Genomic DNA, 19970 nt, shown 5'->3' on the forward strand with positions numbered 1-19970 from the left:
AATAGTGATAGGCTTTACAACAGTACAGGATTAACTGCCAAGAAGTATTATTACAACAAAGAGTCTACCAGAAAAAATTGCCTCAACTTTGTGCGAAGTTTAGTTAATGTGACTATTATCTCAACATTTTAAATAACATGGGAGAATATCAGTGCTATTTTTCTTTCAGAACATGTTTGACACTGTGAGATTCAGAAATGGAGATTAAGTTCAAACTTCACTCGGTGTAACTAGAACATGTATATAGCTCATACACATTCATCTATTTATCTCACTTGCCTGCAACAACTTTAGAGTCCTGACGTGAATCTGTGGCTCCTTGTCTGCATGAGAGGTGGAGATCTACTCAAATTATTGCAGACTAGTTAGCAGTGACTATTGAGAAGTGTTTTTTGTGTGAAATGCTCTCTGCTGAAATAGATCCCATCAGATGATCCCGTCACTTGTCCTTGAGTAGTGTTTGCACATAATTGCAGTTCTCCGCTGCTTAGGAAAATATTTCTTCAATTTTCAAGCAAAATGGGAAATTTCAGGCTTTTTAAAAAGAACTTCTGACATTTCACAGTGAGAATAACCCCATCGTGAACTTGTTTTTTAAGCTTTTTTTTTTGTTTTGTTCACACTGACTTGCAATCACTGCTTCATGACACGTTAAAATGTTCTTTATAAAGGCAGGTTTCACCCTCAGGTGTGTTAACCTGAGTTTGTGTCTTTGCAGGAAGTGTGGGGGTATCAGCCCTGCATGTGGAAGATGGTCCTGGTGGGTGTGGGTACTGTGTGCTCTGGGGGTCTCCTGCTGCTGCTGCTCTACTGGCTACCTGAGTGGGGCGTCAAGGGAACCTGCACACCCACATCCCTGAAGGACGCACACACGCTGCTGCTGAGGAGTACTGTAGGAAAACAACTCAACACACAACAAAAACAACAACTGTGATTCAAAGCTAGAGACCAGTTTTGAATTTCCTTATCAAAGCAAACAAACAAAATGCATAAAGCTCAGGGAACCTCATGCCTGTGTGAAGCTAGTTTGTCTTTCATCATAACTTTGAGTTCTCTCAGTGCTGCTGCTGTTCACAAATCATCCTCACACTTGCTACACTCTTTGGCACATTCAGAAACAATTGCACTGCAAATGTTACACTCAAGGTTTTCTTCCAGTAAAAGAAAAATTCTTTTATCTAATTATCACAGGATGAATTCAGGCAGTGGTTTCGAGCCAAAGTTCATGTGATGATCTCTCCGGGGAGGAAACCATTCGACCGTGTGGATCTGCTGCCCTCAGCTCAGCTGCCAAACGGAGACCACAGCATTAATCCGGCTCATGAGGAGCATTATGGGAAATATAACTACACACAGAGTGCTCAGGTAGCTTAGAGGAGTGTTGTCTGATATCGTTTGTTTCTCATCTGAAGGGGAGTCTTATTAGAATAGACATGTTTTCATGAGAATTAGTGATTAACCGTTTTTTTTTTACTTTTACCTCTTAAAATAATAGCACTGTGCTGCTGTGATTGAAATGTCAAGTTGTATGAATATTCAAGATTTGTCAAATCTAGGAATTTAATTTTTACCCCATCATGACCTGTGAATATGCATGTTTGCAGAGCAGTGGCTGAATGCAGGGTGACATGAAGCCACAATTTCACTATCAGTGGTACTTATCAATGTAAAGGCAGTTAAGGCTTGGTTTTAAATATATTGTTTTGAGATTTGTAGCCTAAAACTCAGCAGTACAAGATTATAAAATCATGGAGACTCCTCACTGACCCAGAAACAGCAGATTTTGACGTTTTATATCAAGTCTTGTTTTGAAATGTGTCGATAAAGTAAATACAGATGATAACTGATGATCTCTTTTTCTTTATTTTTAGATCTTTTACTTCACCCACCACAGCACTACATACTACTGGAACGATGAGATACAGAGCTTTGAATCCTTTAAGTAAGAGTCCCACTAGAAAACAACCTTTCTTCTTTCCTACATGCATCAAATCTTAGTCATTGAACAGCTGCTGAAGTGAGCATTGCATTAGTACATACATGCATCTGCTGCTCTGCACAGCTATGACAGCGGGAATGACTGTGTGTGACTTTTCTAGAGGCTTGGAGGATTTGAATGTGAGCTGTGGAGACATCCACTCTGACCACAGCTGTGGGCTCTCTAAAACACTGCAGGAGTACAGGTATGTGATTCGTTAGAGCTCTAACACTGCTCTCTAAATGTGGAGGAAGTGACGCTTCCAATGACTGTGAATGCTCTCCCATCAGGATGCTTTTTTTTGGAGAGAATGAAATCGCTGTACGGGTGCCCTCTCTGTTCAAGCTGCTCATAAAAGAAGTGAGTTCAGTCATAACCGCTCGCCTGATGCTTTTTCTGCTTGTCAACTTATCTTACTCTAAATTTCGCTTTATTTCGTTTCCTCCATCAGGTCCTGAATCCTTTCTACATCTTCCAGCTCTTCAGTGTTATTCTCTGGAGTTTTGAGGATTACTATTACTATGCTTCAGCTATAGTTTTCATGTCTGCCATCTCAATTGTTACCTCACTGTACACTGTTAAAAAGGTGAGTTGAGATTAGAACATGAAGCAGTTCATTCAAGAAGAACCTGCTCTCTGCCTCTTGTCCATGTGTGAGTTAACCTGTGTTTTCTGGCTGTAATCTTCCACTCTTTATTACACTGTCTGTCTCGTTCCAGCAATACGTGATGCTGAGGGACATGGTGGCAGCTCACAGTGTGGTCCGTGTGTCCGTTTGCAGAGGAGGTAAAGGCATGTATGACTTTGTGAACATCATCACGATGTTTTAAATCAATTATTTTTGTGTACAAATTCAACAAACTGCCATTTTTTTATTTTCTTTGTCTTGTCCACATGAATGAATGAATGAATGAATGAGTGCCTTATTTCCAACATTTGAGAATAATACAAAGAGAAAAAAGATGATTTATACACTTTATGAATAATGGATCGGTGTGTTAAAGGTAACTCGCATTAGATTAAATGATTCTGATGACTCTTTTTTTGCAGTATGAATAGGGACGTAGTGTTATAACCTCTTACAGACTGTCAGCTGTGTCTGTATCAGAAATAATCCCTCTATTTCCCGTCCTGTAGATGTGGAACAGGCCATGTCAACAGAGCTTGTACCTGGTGATGTCATCATTATCCCAGCCAATGGGATGATCATGCCCTGCGATGCCGTGCTCACTCATGGAACCTGCATTGTGAATGAGAGCATGCTGACAGGTGGGATAGACTTTCACTTAGTTCTCACATAGTAGATTTCTCGTGCACAAAAGTTCTCTGTACATTTTTAAAGCAGCTGTTAATACATCAAAACCTGTTTCATGGATTTTTGGTTTAGAAGTAAGTAGAAGCTACTCATTGGACCAGCAGTCATTTTTCCTTTCATGTTCTCAAGTTGATTGTTTTACAGTTTTTCTCCATTGGTTTGGCTCATTTCTTGAAACAGAAATTACATTCTCAAAATAATATGGTCAAACCTCTAAACTACTGGGCAATTGTTCACAGCATAATTTAATTTCTCATGAATTTCATCAAATTGCAAATGCTTTTGTTTAGTGACAAAAGTACAGGTAGCCTACAGTTAGCACAGGTAGCCTAGATTTAGCAAAATTTTCAAGTGAATACATCTCGTTGATCTAAACTGACTGTTGATTCTCAGTCTAATGGTCATTCTCTCCAGCAAATATCAGCATCATTTCATTGTATGAGTCACCTCAAGCACAATAGTCTGTTCAATTGTCAGAATTAGTCAGCAACATAATACCATGAATACCAGATATAAATCTCTTGGAACATTTGATAAATTGATGAATCAAAAGTCAGGTGAAACTAGAACTTGAAGAAGGAGTTTCACACATCTCAGACGACCAAATGACAGTTTCTGTCTATGATTCTGAAAAAACGCTGTGATGAGAATAAGAATCTGTGGCCAGACAAACGGCAGCGTGTGATTGGTCAGGAGAGGGAAGGTGAGAACAGCGACCACTGAAGAAGAGTTAGTTGTGAAACTCCAGCTTTATTGACAGCACTGCAGGCTACATATGATTTTCTTTGTTTTTTGTTTATGTGTTTATATTACAGTATTTTGGGCCTTATACATTTTCTTTTTACTCTGATAGAATAGAATAGAACTTTATTGTCATTGTAACAAGTACAACGAAATCTAAGTCACAGCAGCAATCGAGAAAAACAAAAGTAAGAAAGTGTATGGAAAGTGCAAAAAGGTCCATAAGAAAATAGATGATGACAGCTTGTCCATCATTGTCCAGTTCAGCCAGTCTCCACCTCCACAGGGTCCAGGACTGAGCTTCTTCAGCAGTCTGTTCAGTCTCTGTCTCCTGGATCCTGTCTGCTCACAGCAGGTGAAGCTCTTCAAATGTGGTGTTGGTGTCTGATGTTGGCTCTGTTAGCCATGTCTGTGAATAGCATGATGCTACTCTGCCCTCTGGTATTCCCTCTGTTAGCACAGCTAGCTCGTCCATCTTATTGGAGATAGATCTCATGTTCTCAATAACGATGGATGGAAGGACAGGTCCATGTTGCCACTTCTTAGTTCACACCTGAGAACCAGCACATCCTCACCTCCTTCTTCTCACCTTGAAGGACTAGGCTCAGACTGAGAGGTGGACCTGAGGGATATTTCAATGGTCGTCTGCCATAGTGACAGAACATCTACACATTTTGACTTGCAGTGCTCACACAAAGCCAAAGAGATTATGCAATTTGGAGTCACTGACTGTTTGTATGAGACAGAAATTTGATTTTGACACTTAACTGAACTGATCTGGGAGAGATATGAGCTTTTTACAGGTGATCCATGGTGTTTTGCTGATCAATCCAGGTTATTTTGAGTAGAAGCACCAATGTTTGGTCTGTTTCAAAAATGAGCCAAAGCAACTGAGAAGGATTTTTGCATATTTGGTGGCACTGACTGTTTTTATGGGAAAGAAATTTAGCTTTGAAGCATGAGTGAACAGTTTCAGGAGAGATATGAGCTTTTGCAGGTGAGCTATTGTGTTGTGCTGAACTGTAACACTGTTTTGCCAAAGGATCTTAGAGTTTTGAGAATGTAATTTCTGTTTCAAGAAATGAGCCAAACCAATGGAGAAAAACTGAAATACATCGCATGTTAATACTGGGGATATTATATATTTAGATGTGATCGCTTTGGACTCATTCTGTTTTGTTTTTCTGTCCTGAAAGATATTTGGTTGGTCACAGTTTGAATCTTCTTTTGGAGAATTAGGAGAATAGTTTTTTTCTGAACATTCCTTTCCCCAACAAAATGAATTTACTCAGGTTGTAGACTTGATAAAACCTTCTACTCTCCAGGCTCTACGTTCAAATAACCCGAAGAAATCAGCAATGTTTTCCGGACCCTGGGTCATTCCATTTAGAATTTAACTGACAATATTCACAGTTTATTTTTAAGTCTTAATCATGTTGTTTTTAAGCTGAAACTATTTTTCTAATGTTTTGGCTGATGATTACGGACCAAAGTATGAACACAAACTACTGTCTCAGTTTCTGAGTAATGACCCATCTTCCTCAACAAGCCATCCAAATTAAAAGCAACCCTCACATCAACATGAATAGATCCTCAGTTCTTTGTATAGTTACACTAAAAACTGACATTTATAAAAGTGAAAACACAGAACATTTTGTCAGTTTGGTTATAAAACATGTTCTCTGCTGTGTTACAGTTTAAAAGTCAAGTTTTAGTGCAGAAATAAATTTCAGTTCATGAGTCATAAAACAACTTCACATGATCGTGGCGCTAAATAATTCTTCATAGTAAATTTTACATAGAAACTGTAACTTGATGTTGTGTTTTCATGTCCTAATTCTTCAGGTGAGAGTGTGCCGGTCACAAAAACGAGTCTGCCAAGCTCAGGAGAGGAGGCAGCTGTTTGCTACAACATGGAGGAGCACAAAAGACACACCCTGTTCTGTGGCACCCAAGTCATCCAGACTCGCTTCTATGCAGGAGAACAGGTGAAAGCTGTCGTGGTCAGAACAGGTGAGAAATAACACCAGGAGTAGAAACCACAGATTTGATAACTTTGCTACAGATCATATATCATATATATTCACATTAATCCAAAGTGAAGGAGTGTGAAATGTTCCCACAGGCTTCAGCACAGAGAAGGGCCAGTTGGTGCGCTCCATCCTCTACCCCAAACCTACAGACTTCAAACTGTACAGGGATGCGTACCTGTTCCTGCTGTGTCTGGTGGGAGTGGCTGGGATCGGCTTCATCTATACCATCATCCTCAGTGTGATGAACAAGGTATGACAGTGGACGTAAGGGGATTTAACCATTTTTTCTAAAAGTTGCAAATGGATAACACACTAAGAGTTTACCTGTGAGTTCTCGTTGGTTTGTCGAGACACCTCAGTGACTCTTAAGGTGAGATCACACACACGTGTGCAATGTGCAAAATCAGGCAACACAAATCAGTGATCCTAAACTACACAGGGTTTCGCCTGCAAAGGTAAGACAACCTGAAGTTTTGGTCCCGTCTTGATTAGCTGATGGCCTCTTTATCCCTGTTTAGCAGTAAGACCTCATCTTTGGGTCCTGGCATTTGGTCTATCTGGTTTATCTGAGAACTCTGTCTATAAAAACATGAACGCGGTTCACATCAAGACCATTATTTATGTTAGGGCCAAATGGCCAAGCTTAAAAAAAATATTTCACAACTCTTAAAAGGTCCCATATTATGCTCCTTTTCTGCAGTTTAATATGGATCATTGATGTCTTCATTAAATGGTAGTAACATGTTTTGGTCCAAAAAGCCAATAAATCAAGCACAGCAGCATTGTTTCCAGGCTCTCATAGCCCCTCTGTTCAGAACGCTCTGATTTAGTGGGCGTGACCTTCATATGTAAATGAGCCACCGCTGATACCGCCCCGCTCTTCTGCGTCACTGAGAGCGGCGCCACGAGCTCCGAGTGCACAATGTTTGGAAAACAGCGAAGCTCATTTACCGTGACATTACAGGCTAAAACAACGGGCTAACCGCAGGTAAAGTTAGCATCCTGAAGCTAACACAGAGACAGGGGGGACACTGAGGAAAAGCTCTCACATCTGTTCCACAGCACACAGCATTTAAAATACTCACATTTCTAGGGTCCGAGGTTTGTTGGCGGATGGTTGGTAATGTGCCTGGATTCAGGACCAGTCTATTTGCAAGCCCTCTGTTGTACTGTCCAAAGTTAGAAAAGCAGTCGAGTGTGAATTGACTAGCACACACATGCACAGTTTAACTGAGTGTAGCTGGTACATTTCCCTCATAAATGAACTCTAGCCACGTAGTCTTGTCTTCTTCTGAGATGGGAAGCTTGTGCATGGAACTATGTGGCTGTTTACAGCCAAAAACAGAGCAGTGATGGCTCTTCAACTTTGGCATTCTCCTCCATGCTGCTCGAGAGATTTCTCTCCAGCAGTGAGGAGGGGGGTCTGGGTATCTGCTTCGGTGGACCAATCAGGTCAGACTTGCCCCTGATTGGTCAAAAAAGGGAACCACTGACGCCAGCTAATCCTCAAAATCCAAACAGCTCATTTTAGGTCAGGATTTTACATTCACAAGCACTACTAAATACAGGTTTTGTCATTAAATATCATATTTTGTGGGCTGGGAGGAAAGCCAAAGACCCACAAATTTCACTAAAAGACTTGGTAAAGTGATTTTTGCACAATATGGGACCTTTAATGTACCCATTTGGATTTTTGTTGTCATTTAGATATTCACAAAAAATCAGAGCTCAAAAATAGACTAGGAAACAGGTAATACAATTTTGAATGAGTGAGCTGTCCTAGAGAGTAAATGAGCTTCCCTCATTTACACATACACAAATACACAATACCCTGTTTTTAGATCTTGGTAGTTTATGGTACCTCCTCTGTGTCTTCTAGGTTGCAGCCAAAACCATCATCATTGAATCTCTGGACATCATCACCATCACTGTACCCCCAGCTTTACCGGCAGCCATGACAGCTGGCATAGTATACGCTCAGCGGCGTCTGAAGGGCGTTGGCATCTTCTGCATCAGTCCTCAGAGGATCAACATGTGTGGTCAACTCAACCTGGTTTGCTTTGATAAGGTACTACGAAGCTCAGCTTTGTTTCTGCCTTTACTGAGAAATCTTTTCCTTGCTGAAGCGGGGATTTTTAGAGAACTTTCCGGCAGTCATCATTTCTATGAACCTTGCATAATGAAGACTAAACAGAGTTCTTTCTCAGGCTTCATGGAAATGAACCATGATGCATCCAAACCCGCTTCCGTCCCAAGTAGTTATTTGTTTTTTGAGAAATGTCTTCATGGATCTTTGACCTTGAAAACCCGACATAACTGATGATGTTCTGATGCATTACTGTTTGGGACAGAAATGACGTTAGCAAAACCAAGTTTTAAGCTCCCATAGAACAGAACATCTTAAAATAGATCAGCTGGGAAAATCTGTGGTCAGGGTGTTATTACTGTACATGCATCCTGTAGCAATGTTCCTCTTCTAATTTTCTTGTTGCTTCTTGTGAGCTGTGTTTCTTTTTTTTCATGTATTTTTACCAATTTTTCAAATCCAAGTGTTAAGTTAATAAAAATGTTCAGATAAAGAGAGTTATGTGGAAAAAGTTTCAGCTTTGAATCAAAAGTTTTCTGATAACTTCTGCTGTCTAGTGAGTGAGTCTGTAGACTTTTCATTTGAGGATTAAATCAACTTCTTATTCCAAATGTTTCAGTGTGGTAAAAAAAATCACAGTGTGTACAAGTTTCTGTGTAAGCAGACAAGGACTCAGACATTAATACTTATCTAAAAAGTTTGTGTTTTAATCTGAGGTAGGGTTGATGGAGATGTCTGTGTTTTCTTTCTTCAGACTGGCACTCTGACGGAGGACGGTTTGGACTTGTGGGGTATCCAGAGAGTTGAAGGAGACAGGTAAGACTGGATCTTTGGTCTCATTTAGTTTCTTTGGAGTAATCTAAAAACTGGTTACAACTGGGAGAACAAAGAAATGTGAGAATTTGTTCCTCTTCAACGGTATGACCTTTTATTTTCATGTCAAACTATCAAGAAGTTCAGTTTTATCGTTAGACAATGTGGCAGTTTTCTGTAGACGGTACACTTTTGAAACACTGTGTGAATAAATATCAGGCGGCCTTGATTTTATTGTTTATTAAAACTGCAGAACAAAAGAAGATTAAACACAACAGAGAAAAAAAACAGTCAAGAAGCTTCAAATGAATAAAAACAAGTTTACTCACAGCACCTTTCACAGTCTGGGCTGAAAGAGACAATCAACAATCATAAAACACCGAATCTTAAATTAATGTTATCAGAGGCAACGATAAGGACCTCCATCCTATCAGTGTTTCACCACAGAAGGCTGTCACTCATCCAGTGCTTGGTGGCAGTTGGAGTGTTGTGAATAGTAATTTTGTGGTGTTAACTGGCTTGAAAGAGACATACAAATGATTATCATCAGCACAATGGTTTGGGGATTCTCTGATCCATTTTAACTTGATGTAACCTTTGTGTGTATGTTGGTTTTATTTGTCAATGTCTCTTTTTCAAGTATGTTTTTTAACTAGCTGTAAAACGACCTTGAGTGTCCAGAAAGGCGCTTTTAAATAAAATACATTATTATTATTATTATTATTATTATTATTATTATTATTATTATTATTATTATTTTTATTATGGTGGTGTCCTGAAATTTTACGGTAACATGACTCAGACAAAGCATGAAAGAGAAAATATGGTAGGACCCTAAACAGATCCCTGAGGCACACCAGACGACTGAGGAGCAGTTTCAGACTTGATGAAAGAACAACCATCTGAAAGGTTGCTGAACCAGAAAGAGACAATAATACAAAGTAACTTTTAAAATATGCCTGGGATTGATTGTGATTGTATCCTATAGAGAGAGATCTATACAACTAAATTAAACCGAAACTAATACATGGTTGAAAAAAGACAAAAACTTAAATAAAAGAACTATTTTTTTTACTCGAGTAGCAACAGAAAACATATTTTGGATTATTTATGATTCTGATTTCTTTTTTGCCTGTGAGACTAAACATTTAATCCGGCGTGATCCATTCAACACATCCCCATACCTAGAAAATCACCCAGAGAGCACAGACCTCCACCAAGCATATTGTGATTGTCACCAGCACTACAGTCCTACTTTAATGTTATACTCCCTTTCAGCAGACTGTCTGCTACAATTTGGTGTTAGTTGCAGGTTTGTATGATAATTTGTTTCCTGACAGTGTTGAAAATTATGATGACCCAGTACATATTTCATATTCTGGATCTTAGTATCCAGAATATTTCCAGGATCTGGATCATACTTTTACATCTTTCAGAAATTATGGTGACCTTGTCTTGTTTTGTTTTGCAAAGCAATCCAACCATTTATCATGAAGTTACAATGATAAAGAATCCTTTAAAAAGTCCTGGATCCAGATGGTGATCCAGATCACCTCCAAAATTTAATCACTTCTTCCTTATCCTTTTTTGAACATTTCCTGAAAATTCAATCATGATCTGTTTGTTCTGTTTTGAGTTACGTTGTTCATAGACAAAAATACAACCTCCTTGCTGGAGGTAATTTTGTAATTTGTCCCCTCTTCCAGTCAAAGTCAGCTCAGTTTTTGAGTGAGCTTTCCTCTTGTTTCAGCTTCTCTCCTCCCGAGTCGGATGCAGCTAAAGAAAGTTTGGTCGACTCTGTGTTTGTGGCCTGCATGGCCTCCTGCCACTCACTGACAAAGATTGAGGGCGAGCTCTCTGGAGACCCTCTGGACCTCAAAATGTTTGGAGCTACAGGCTGGGTAAGTGAAGTTTTCCAGTGTTTACAGCCAATGCGCTCAGTCACTGGCACCACAGTTAACAGAGATAGCAGTCCATTCATGAATTATGCAGCACCAGGCTCGTCTCCTTGGCACAAAGAAGATTCTTCTTCTTGGCTGAAATGTTTGAAGTCTGGTACCATGGATACTCCAGCATGAACACAAGGAAGCTGGAACATACTACTTAAAGTCACAGACTTGGTGTGCTGTCTGTTTTTACCTGATCTCTCTGTTGCTTAGATCCTGGAGGAGGCCACAGAGGAAGAGACCGCTCTTCACAATCCCATCATGCCCACAGTTGTGCGTCCTCCGAGGCACATCGCCCCTGAGGCCAATCAGAACAACCCACTTACTCAGAACATGGTACAGAGTCGTCTTTATTTCATGATCTGCATCTTAAAGTCAAATCCCTGTCAGGTTTCAGAAATATCCTCAAACCATTTATGTTTTTTTTTTTTTCTCAGGAGCCATCTGAAATGACGGTAAGTTTTCCTGTTTTTACTGGTTCTTCAGATGTTCTAGTTAGTTCTTTTTTGCTGGAGATTATGTTTCAGATGACTTCTTCTTTGGAACTGCTTTAAGCTGGTTCAAGTCCTGTCTTGAGGGCAGGACTTTGTTTGTTGAAATTGGTAACTGTGTCTCAGACCAAATGGCCCTGACTTGTGAGGTTCCCCAGGGTTCAATCCTGGGACCCCTATTGTTTAATTTGTACATGCTCCCATTGGGTCAGCTAATACGCAGCTGTAATGTGTCCTACCACAGCTATGCTGATGACAATCAGATCTACATGTCAATGACGGCAGGCGAACATGAGCCTGTAGATTCACTCTGTCGCTGCGTCGAACAGATCAGTGTGTGGATGCAGAACAATTTCCTCCAGCTGAACTCAGATAAAACTGCAACCATTGTCTGTGGCCCACAGAAAAAAAGAGAAAGTGTTATCAGTCACCTTCAGACTCTCTCTAAATGTGAGTAACCAGGTTAGAAATCTAGGGGTGATATTGGACTCAGACCTGTACTTTAACAGCCACATCAAATCAATAGCATCAGCCGCTTTTTAGTATCTTAAAAACATTTCCAGGATTAAAGGAATAGAGTCTAAACCTTACTTAGAGAGACTGATCCATGCGTTTGTCTCCAGCAGGTTAGATTACTGTAACGGCCTGCTCAATGGACTCTCAAAACGAGCTGTAAGACAGCTGCAGTACATCCAGAACGCTGCTGCTCGGGTCCTGACCAGACCCAGGAAATACGACCATATAAGTCCAGGTCTCTACACTGGCTTCCTGTGGCTCAGAGAATAGACTTTAAAACAGCTCTGCTTGTTTACAAGTCCCTTCATGGTTTCGCCTAAAGTACACCTCAGACATGCTAGACCCATATGAACCAACTCAGGCCCCAACTCTGACGGTGTTCAAATCCTGGCTGAAAACAGCTCCGTTTGGCTTATCAAACAACAACAGAAAGTATTTTATCTGCACTCTCCTCTTTTAATTCACTTAAGCCAGTGTCTCTTATTTTCTTTGTTTTCTGTCAGTAAGTGAACCTGTGCTAACCATCTGGTGGATGCTTCTTCATATTTATCGTACAGAGGGAAAGGTTTCTGTCATTTATCTACATCACGCTTAGCAAGTGTTTAGCTGTTTTTTTTTAAAATCTTGAATCATTTGTTAAAAGTTAATGAAACTGAAGATGTAAACAACGTGCTTGTTTTCATCCTCAGTCCTGTGAGATCGGCATTGTGCGTCAGTTCCCCTTCTCGTCAGCTCTGCAGAGGATGAGCGTGGTGGTCCGCAGGCTGGGGCAGAAACACATGGACGCTTACTTAAAAGGAGCACCAGAGGTTGTGGCAAACCTCTGCAAACAGCACACAGGTCCGACACTTCTGTTTGGTGGAGGTTGGCTGGATATTTCCCTCATTAATCTCCATGAGGGTACACAGACAACACAAACCTCTGAAGAGCTTAGCGACCACATTCATCTGAAAGAAGGCCGCACTGACATGTCCCTTTCTCCCTCTTTGTGTACAGTCCCACAGAGTTTCACTGAGACTTTGGAGACCTACACCAGGCAGGGCTTCAGGGTCATTGCTCTGGCACATCGACAGCTGGAGTCCAAACTCTCCTGGCACAAAGTCCAGAGCCTCAGCAGGTACTGCTCCCCCCACAGATAACACGGTCCACAGTTCACCCAGCAACACACAGAAACACACTGCCATAGAAACTGGCACTGGGTTACAATTTGTGTATCTTTATTGATTACATGATTTACTTTTTGATGTTTGGATTATGTAATTCTTCTGGTAACTCAGTAAACACACCTGATAAAATAAAATCCAAATATTTACTGCAATGCTGCCGCAGAGGGGAAATGTTCCAGTGACTCAACAAACCAAAACCTCGAGCTACCAAAGAGAAACACACAAGCTCAGCTGTGAAATGGGTCAAAGGGAGTCTTGATATCAGAGGCAGGCCACAAGAAATGATGTGCTGGTTCCTACTTTGTTTCTATCTTTATCTTTTTATGTTTTTTTTAGTTTCTTCAAAAAGCTAAATATCAGTATCAGTAAACCTTTCCGAGTGCCAGCTCAAAGCATGTGTGAGTTAATAAGCCAGTTATGTAATAATTAAGCAGTAATAAATAGATTGAGCCATGTTTTACAGGATAAGAGACGTAACATGATGGCGTCATAAATAAGTTGGCACAGAGGTTTACAGCGTGACGGAGTGAAATATTATAACAGCAATCTAAGATAGGGCTATCATGATTAATCTTATTTTATGATCTCAAAGTGCACTTTCATCAAATTATTTGTTTGTTATCTTTGTCAACGCCCTAAACTCCCATGATAATTTAATTAAAGGTAAAAAAATACAATAAGCTGGGAATTATGTAAGAAAATAAATCATGATTCAGCATCCTGAAGTTGTAGTTGTTAATTAACCTCAGTGAAGTGGACAAGGCCGATAAACAGAGAGGCAGTGTGGAAAACCAAACTTGAAACTTGAGTTACGCTACAGTGATGTGAGCCTCGGACATTTATCTCTCATGATACAGAACAGAAACAGAAACTCTCACATGTGAAATCTTTCAACTGATGCGCATACAGTGGGGGAAATAAATATTGAACGCGTCAACTTTTTTCTCATCACATTTATTTCCAAAGATGAAATTCAAACAAAATTTCTGCCAGACATTGGTATTAACTCAAATAATCCACACATGAAAAGAAATCACAACATTCAGGTCCATAAATAATGATTATGTGGAATTAAGTGTGATAACACAGGAAAGAAGTATTGAACACGCTAACTGAGACTCATCTAATACTTAGTGGAGAAGCCTTTATTTGCAATGACAGCTTCCAGACGCTTCTTGTATGTTTGAACTAATCGCCCACACTGCTCAGGTGTGATTTTGGCCCATTTCTCTACAGATTGTCTTTAAATCTTGAATATTCTTTGGTGCCCTCTGGTGAACCCTTTTCTTTAGTTCTTTCCACAAATTTTCAATTGATTTAAGTCAGGTGATTGACTAGGCCATTCTAACAGATTGATTTCCTTTTTGAAACCATTTGAGAGTCAACTTTGCCGTGTGCTTTGGATCGTTGTCCTGCTGGAAGGTCCAGCCACGTCTCATCTTTATCATCCTGGTGGATGGCAGCAGATTCAGATCAAGAATTTCCCCAAACATGGCTCCATTCATTGCTCCGTCAATTATATGAAGTTTGTCAATACCATGAGATGAGAAACAACCCCATGCCATGATGATCCACCTCCAAACTTCACTGTCGGTAAAGTGTTTTTTGGGTGATGTGCAGTGCCATTTCTCCTCCAAACATGGTCTGTAGTATGACAGCCCAAAAGTTTAATTTTGGTCTCATCTGACCAGACAACATTCTCCCAGTATTCTACAGGCTTGTCAAGATGCTGTTCAGCAAATTTTAAACAAGCTTCAACATGCCTTTTCTTGAGGAATGGAGTCTTGCGGGCTGAGCGTCCATAGAGGCCATGGCTGTGGAGTGCATTGCCTAGTTTTGGTTTCTGTAACAATTATACCTGCTGCCTCCAAGTCTTTCTGGAGCCCTTTCAGGGTGGTCCTTGGCTCGTTGAGTACTCTTCTGACTATCTTTCTGACTCCCAGGTCAGAAATCTTCAACGAGCTCCTGTGTGTGGCCTGTTGATGGTAAGGTGGTGCTTCTTCCACTTGTGAATAATGGCCCCAACGGTGCTGACTGGAATATTCAGGTGCTTTGATATAAGTCTGTAACCAGTTCCATTCTGATGCTGAGCAACAATCAGGTTGTGAATGTCTTCAGAGAGCTCTTTGCCTTTTCACATCATGAGGTTTGTTGTATTTAACTGCTTGGTGGAAAAACAACCTTTTTTATAGGACCATCAATTTGCTCTAGCTCAGCTGATGTTGGTTTGCACTAATTGGAAGTTCAAGTAATAATTACTGACAGATTTCAGGTGGTATGGTGCATTTCCTTGCCAAAGTATACAGCCTTTCCATGGGGTGTTCAATACTTTTTTCCTGTGTCATTGTACTTAATTCCACATAATCATTATTTATGGACCTGAACGTTGTGATTTCTTTTCATGTGTGGATTATTTGAGTTAGTACCAATGTCTGGTAGAAATTTTGTTTGAATTGCATCTTTGGAAATAAGTGTGATGAGGAAAAAGTTGACGCATTCAATACTTATTTCCCCCAGTGTATTTTGACAAAGTGCTTGTTTTCAATCAACAGTCTGACTTGTGTTGTGTTCAGGGACCTGATAGAGACCAACATGGAGTTCCTGGGTTTGATCATCATGCAGAACAAAATAAAGGCGGAGACGGCCGGGGTGTTACAGGATCTACAGAAAGCTGACATCCGCTCTGTGATGGTGACAGGTGGTTAATGTGTTCATCGTGTTTTTTTATTTACCTCAGTGCTGCACAGAAAGCTGACGTGCTGTTGACTTTCTGTTAGGGGACAACATGCTGACAGCGATATCTGTGGCGAGGGATTGCGGGATGGTTCGTGCACATGAGAAGGTCATTATCGTGGACGCTGTGCCTCCTAAAGAGTCTCTCCCTGCCTGCATCACCTGGCACTACACGGAAAACCATCAAACCATCAAAGACACTGAGGTGAGTGGGAGACGCCTCAGAGCCACTGAAAAAAAAACTGTAGTTATTTGAAACCCTTCAAAAAAATAAATGAATCATCTTTTTGATCAATTAACCCAAACTGATCTTCTGTATCAACAATGTGAGAAACATTATGTTTCAGGGAGATTATTCTCCAGCTTTTAAAACAATGATTCACAAACTACAATAATCTGATCCTCTTTCCTCCTTTCTGCTGGAAACACTCACACACTTAAACACACCTTACGCTTTGTATTTGTCTCTGTTCCTTTAAGTGTCTGCAGGTTTTGTAATGTCACAGTTTTGACTGTTTTGAGCTGTGTGTGTGAAGGACGTATTAATTCATGTCAGAATGATCTGAATCTAAACGTCATCCATACTTTTCACTAGCTTTTAGGAGTAGGAGTAGCCTTAAGTTTTAATTAACGTTTAATTCAACCACAGTCAATGTTTTTAGAGCTTTAAAGGACTGGTGTGTGTGTTACAGAATCTGTGTGTATGTGTTTCTCTGAAGAAGTAGCCCATGAAACAAGGCTTCTTATACAAACAAATACAAAACAAGAAAATATAACATCATTTTTTGGTTTGGGTAAATATCTAAGACAAGGTGACATACACTCCAAAAAATTAAATAAAATAATTAAAAAACAAAACAAAAATTTACTGGACTATAAACGCTTTCTTTTCTTTTAAGAAAATTCAAAATGCCAAGGAGATTATGTTTTTGAGAGAGTTAGTCTGTCTGTGACCAACAAGTAAACAAAAAGTTACGAACAGATCTTCAAGAAATTTTCTGAAAATGTTCAAAACAGGATAAGGAAGTAGTGATTAAATTTTGGAGGTGATCTGGATCACTGTCTGGATCCAGGACTTTTTTTTAAAGGATTCTTTATCATTGTGAGATAGGGCTGTTTTCACCATATGTGTATATAACTCCACGATGAATGGTTGGATTGCTTTGCAAAACAATACAAGACAAGGTCACCATAATTTCTGACAGATGTAAAAGTACGATCCAGATCCTGGCAACATTCTGGATACTAAGATCCAGAATATGAAATATGTACTGGGTCATCATCATTTTCAACACTGTCAGGAACACTGACAGTCTGCTGAAAGGGAGTATAACATTTAAGTAGGACTAAAGTGTTGGTGACAATCACAATATGCTTGGAGGAGGTCTGAGCTCTCTGAAGGCTTTTCTATTTTTAATCTACTGTCCAAGTACCAGGGCCCCAAAATCAACACAATGATGAAAAGAAAGGAGCCAGTGTAGCAGCTGTGGCCATTATTGGAACCTGTATTGTCTTTAGTTTACATAATATCTTAAAAAAAGGAACATGCTAACAGCTGAACATGTACAGGTGTGATTTTTTCTTATTATAGACAAGGACTAGGATTTGCAAATTTAAGAGTAAGCGTAAATCCTCAATGTAACAAATGGAACAATAAACACAATAGTTAGTGTTTATTTCAATCACATGTCCTTCATCAGCCCATTTACTCTGAATAACGATGAATGAATACCACTCAAAGTCAGGTGTTTTAGGTCAAATTTTCTACACAGACGGAGGACTTTGATGATCCGGTGTTTTCTGGTGCTCTGTCCTCAGACTGTGGAGATAAATCTGGAGCAGGACGAGGAGTACGACAAACAGATGGCTCAGCAGGAACAAAAGTATCACTTCGCTGTGAGTGGGAGAGCCTTCGCTGTGCTCATGGAGCACTTCCCTCACCTCGTCCAGAAGGTGCAGACTCCTCTTTTTACACAGCCATACCAACACACTGTCAGAGTTAGTTTCTCTATTGAAAGCCATTTTATGTATGAATTCTGCAGTAACTCTTTCTCTCCACATGGGGGCGCTGCAGCTTGCTCTGGGAGCTACTGTGTTTGCGCGCATGGCTCCAGACCAGAAGACTCAGCTGGTGGAGGTCCTGCAGAGCATCGAGTCAGTCCGTCATCTCTTCAGATTCAATCTGATTGTTTTATAAAAACAAAAAGCACATCTCTGACTCACTTTATTTCTCCTACAGCTACACTGTCGGGATGTGTGGGGACGGAGCTAACGACTGTGGAGTAAGTGAGAAATGTGTTAAATGCACTTTTATTTTGTTTTCATCAATGATTCTTCTTCCACTAACAGAATGGTTTATATGTCAGGAGCAGAGTATTGTTTTATTGGATTAAGCTTTAAATACTGTAGTGTTTTTTTATAAAGAAGCTCACGTGTTGGTGTGCATAGTCTTTATCATAAAATGACATGATCATGTCATTTTATGTAGACAATTTGGAAAGGTTATTTCAATGCAATAATTGAAATCTAATCAACTGTTTACGTTTTATTTTTTAGCAATAAATGTCCAATTAGACTGAATATGAGCCTCATTTACCAGAAAGTTTAAAAAAAGTAATTTTTTTTCAAGGTGTTAAAAGACAAAAAATGAAGCCTGAATTTCCCGACCTTCCTGTAATTTTTTTTTTTTTTTTTTTTGTAGAAAAGTTAGAATTCTAAGATCAAAGTCAGAATCATGTGTTTTTTTTTTTTTTTTTTTTTTTTTTTTTTAATAGAAAAAACAGTAATAAAAAAACATTTGGACGTTTTTTTTTCCAGTGGCCCTAATCCTCTTCCATAAAAATGTGCTCATCAGGTTTCTTGAAACAAGATTATTTTTTGAATGCAAGAAACTAACAAGTACATTTTTTTCATAACCTATTGGCAGATTTCTTCACCCTTTAAAAAAAATTCAAGTGTCATTTTGATCTTTTTATATATTGAAATAAGAAATTACGCTGAACTTGTCATGTGAATGTGACTCTTACTAAGCCAAAAAAACTTTTTATTTTACTTATAATAAAACAAAAACACAAACTGTGATGTAAAAACAGTGGGAAAAAAATGTTATCTAAAAATTTTATTTTAGTCATTACACTGCATTTAAAACCTTTTATTTCAAAACATTTCTGCTTTCATAGGAGAGAAGTTTAAACTCAAATAACTCAGCTTGTCACGTTTGTGTGTGTGTGTGTGTGTGTGTGTGTGTGTGTGTGTGTGTGTGTGTGTGTGTGTGTGTGTGTGTGTGTGTGTGTCAGGCTTTAAAAAGAGCTCACAGTGGGATCTCCCTCTCGGAGCTGGAGGCTTCTGTTGCCTCCCCTTTCACCTCCTCCACCTCCAACATCTCGTGTGTCCCCAACCTCATCAGGTGCTCCCTCATCAGTCCTAACACTGTTTTTAAACATTTTACATTTTAGACATGAATCAAACTGCTGAACATGAAATACTGAAGCCTTCTCCTTCTCTGATATTTTCTGTTACTCTTGCTTTTCCAAAGGGAGGGCCGAGCTGCGCTCATCACGTCATTCTGTGTGTTTAAGTTCATGGCTCTTTACAGCATCATCCAGTATGTCAGTGTGACCCTGCTCTACTCGGTAAACAAGCTGACACTCTGCACATACTTCTGTTTAACTTTTAAAACAGTAGAAATGTTTAAGAATTATTTGACTTGTGTAATGAGACATTTCCACTTGCAGAATACTCACCCTTGGCGTGATTCATACGTGTAAATTGACATGACAAGTGTCACGTAGCTTCACTTTCAAGACATTCGTTATTCAGGTTTTGTCATTTGTTAGCCGTGTTGGTTAGAGGCGTCCAGTCACAAACACTGGTTTGGTTCCCACGTGAGATACAGAGCCAGACGTGAGGAGCAAGTAGAGGAGAGTTTGGGCTTCAGAAAGACATGGGGGTTTCCATCCTGTGACTGTGACACAAAGGCAGCGACCACAAAGTGACGTCGCTTTGTTCCTAATAATGAGTCCTGTCAGTTCAGACGTTTCTCTGCTGCTGTGTGATAGTTTGTCATATTTTAGATCCTCAGTAACTTGGGAGACTTCCAGTTCCTCTTCATTGACATCGCCATCATCCTCATCATTGCCTTCACCAGTGAGT

The 19970-nt window shown here is 39.7% G+C and overlaps 1 protein-coding gene across 3 annotated transcripts in view; it reads left to right on the forward strand.

Moving 5' to 3' along the window:
* Positions 1-19970, forward strand: part of LOC141804612 (polyamine-transporting ATPase 13A3-like) — a 33904-nt gene that overhangs the window by 3682 nt on the left and 10252 nt on the right. For 2 of the 3 annotated variants that reach the window (XM_074689129.1, XM_074689130.1), the window contains exons 3-27: positions 719-892; positions 1192-1365; positions 1872-1942; positions 2100-2183; positions 2269-2338; positions 2430-2564; positions 2698-2764; positions 3116-3247; positions 5880-6047; positions 6160-6317; positions 7947-8135; positions 8908-8969; positions 10717-10867; positions 11126-11248; positions 11350-11367; positions 12609-12759; positions 12916-13036; positions 15659-15783; positions 15863-16023; positions 17637-17771; positions 17893-17972; positions 18058-18100; positions 19115-19224; positions 19354-19450; positions 19892-19964. In XM_074689129.1, the coding sequence (XP_074545230.1) occupies positions 719-892; positions 1192-1365; positions 1872-1942; positions 2100-2183; positions 2269-2338; positions 2430-2564; positions 2698-2764; positions 3116-3247; positions 5880-6047; positions 6160-6317; positions 7947-8135; positions 8908-8969; positions 10717-10867; positions 11126-11248; positions 11350-11367; positions 12609-12759; positions 12916-13036; positions 15659-15783; positions 15863-16023; positions 17637-17771; positions 17893-17972; positions 18058-18100; positions 19115-19224; positions 19354-19450; positions 19892-19964 (2872 nt within the window). Of the gene's footprint in view, positions 1-718; positions 893-1191; positions 1366-1871; positions 1943-2099; positions 2184-2268; positions 2339-2429; positions 2565-2697; positions 2765-3115; positions 3248-5879; positions 6048-6159; positions 6318-7946; positions 8136-8907; positions 8970-10716; positions 10868-11125; positions 11249-11349; positions 11368-12608; positions 12760-12915; positions 13037-15658; positions 15784-15862; positions 16024-17636; positions 17772-17892; positions 17973-18057; positions 18101-19114; positions 19225-19353; positions 19451-19891; positions 19965-19970 lie in introns of those variants that run through there. The other variant, XM_074689131.1, reaches the window with a different exon arrangement.

The sequence above is a fragment of the Halichoeres trimaculatus genome, unplaced genomic scaffold, assembly GCF_033239565.1.
Source record: "Halichoeres trimaculatus isolate MK-OKI-2021-1 unplaced genomic scaffold, fHalTri1.1 fHalTri1_scaffold_15, whole genome shotgun sequence".
Lineage (NCBI taxonomy): Eukaryota > Metazoa > Chordata > Actinopteri > Labriformes > Labridae > Halichoeres > Halichoeres trimaculatus.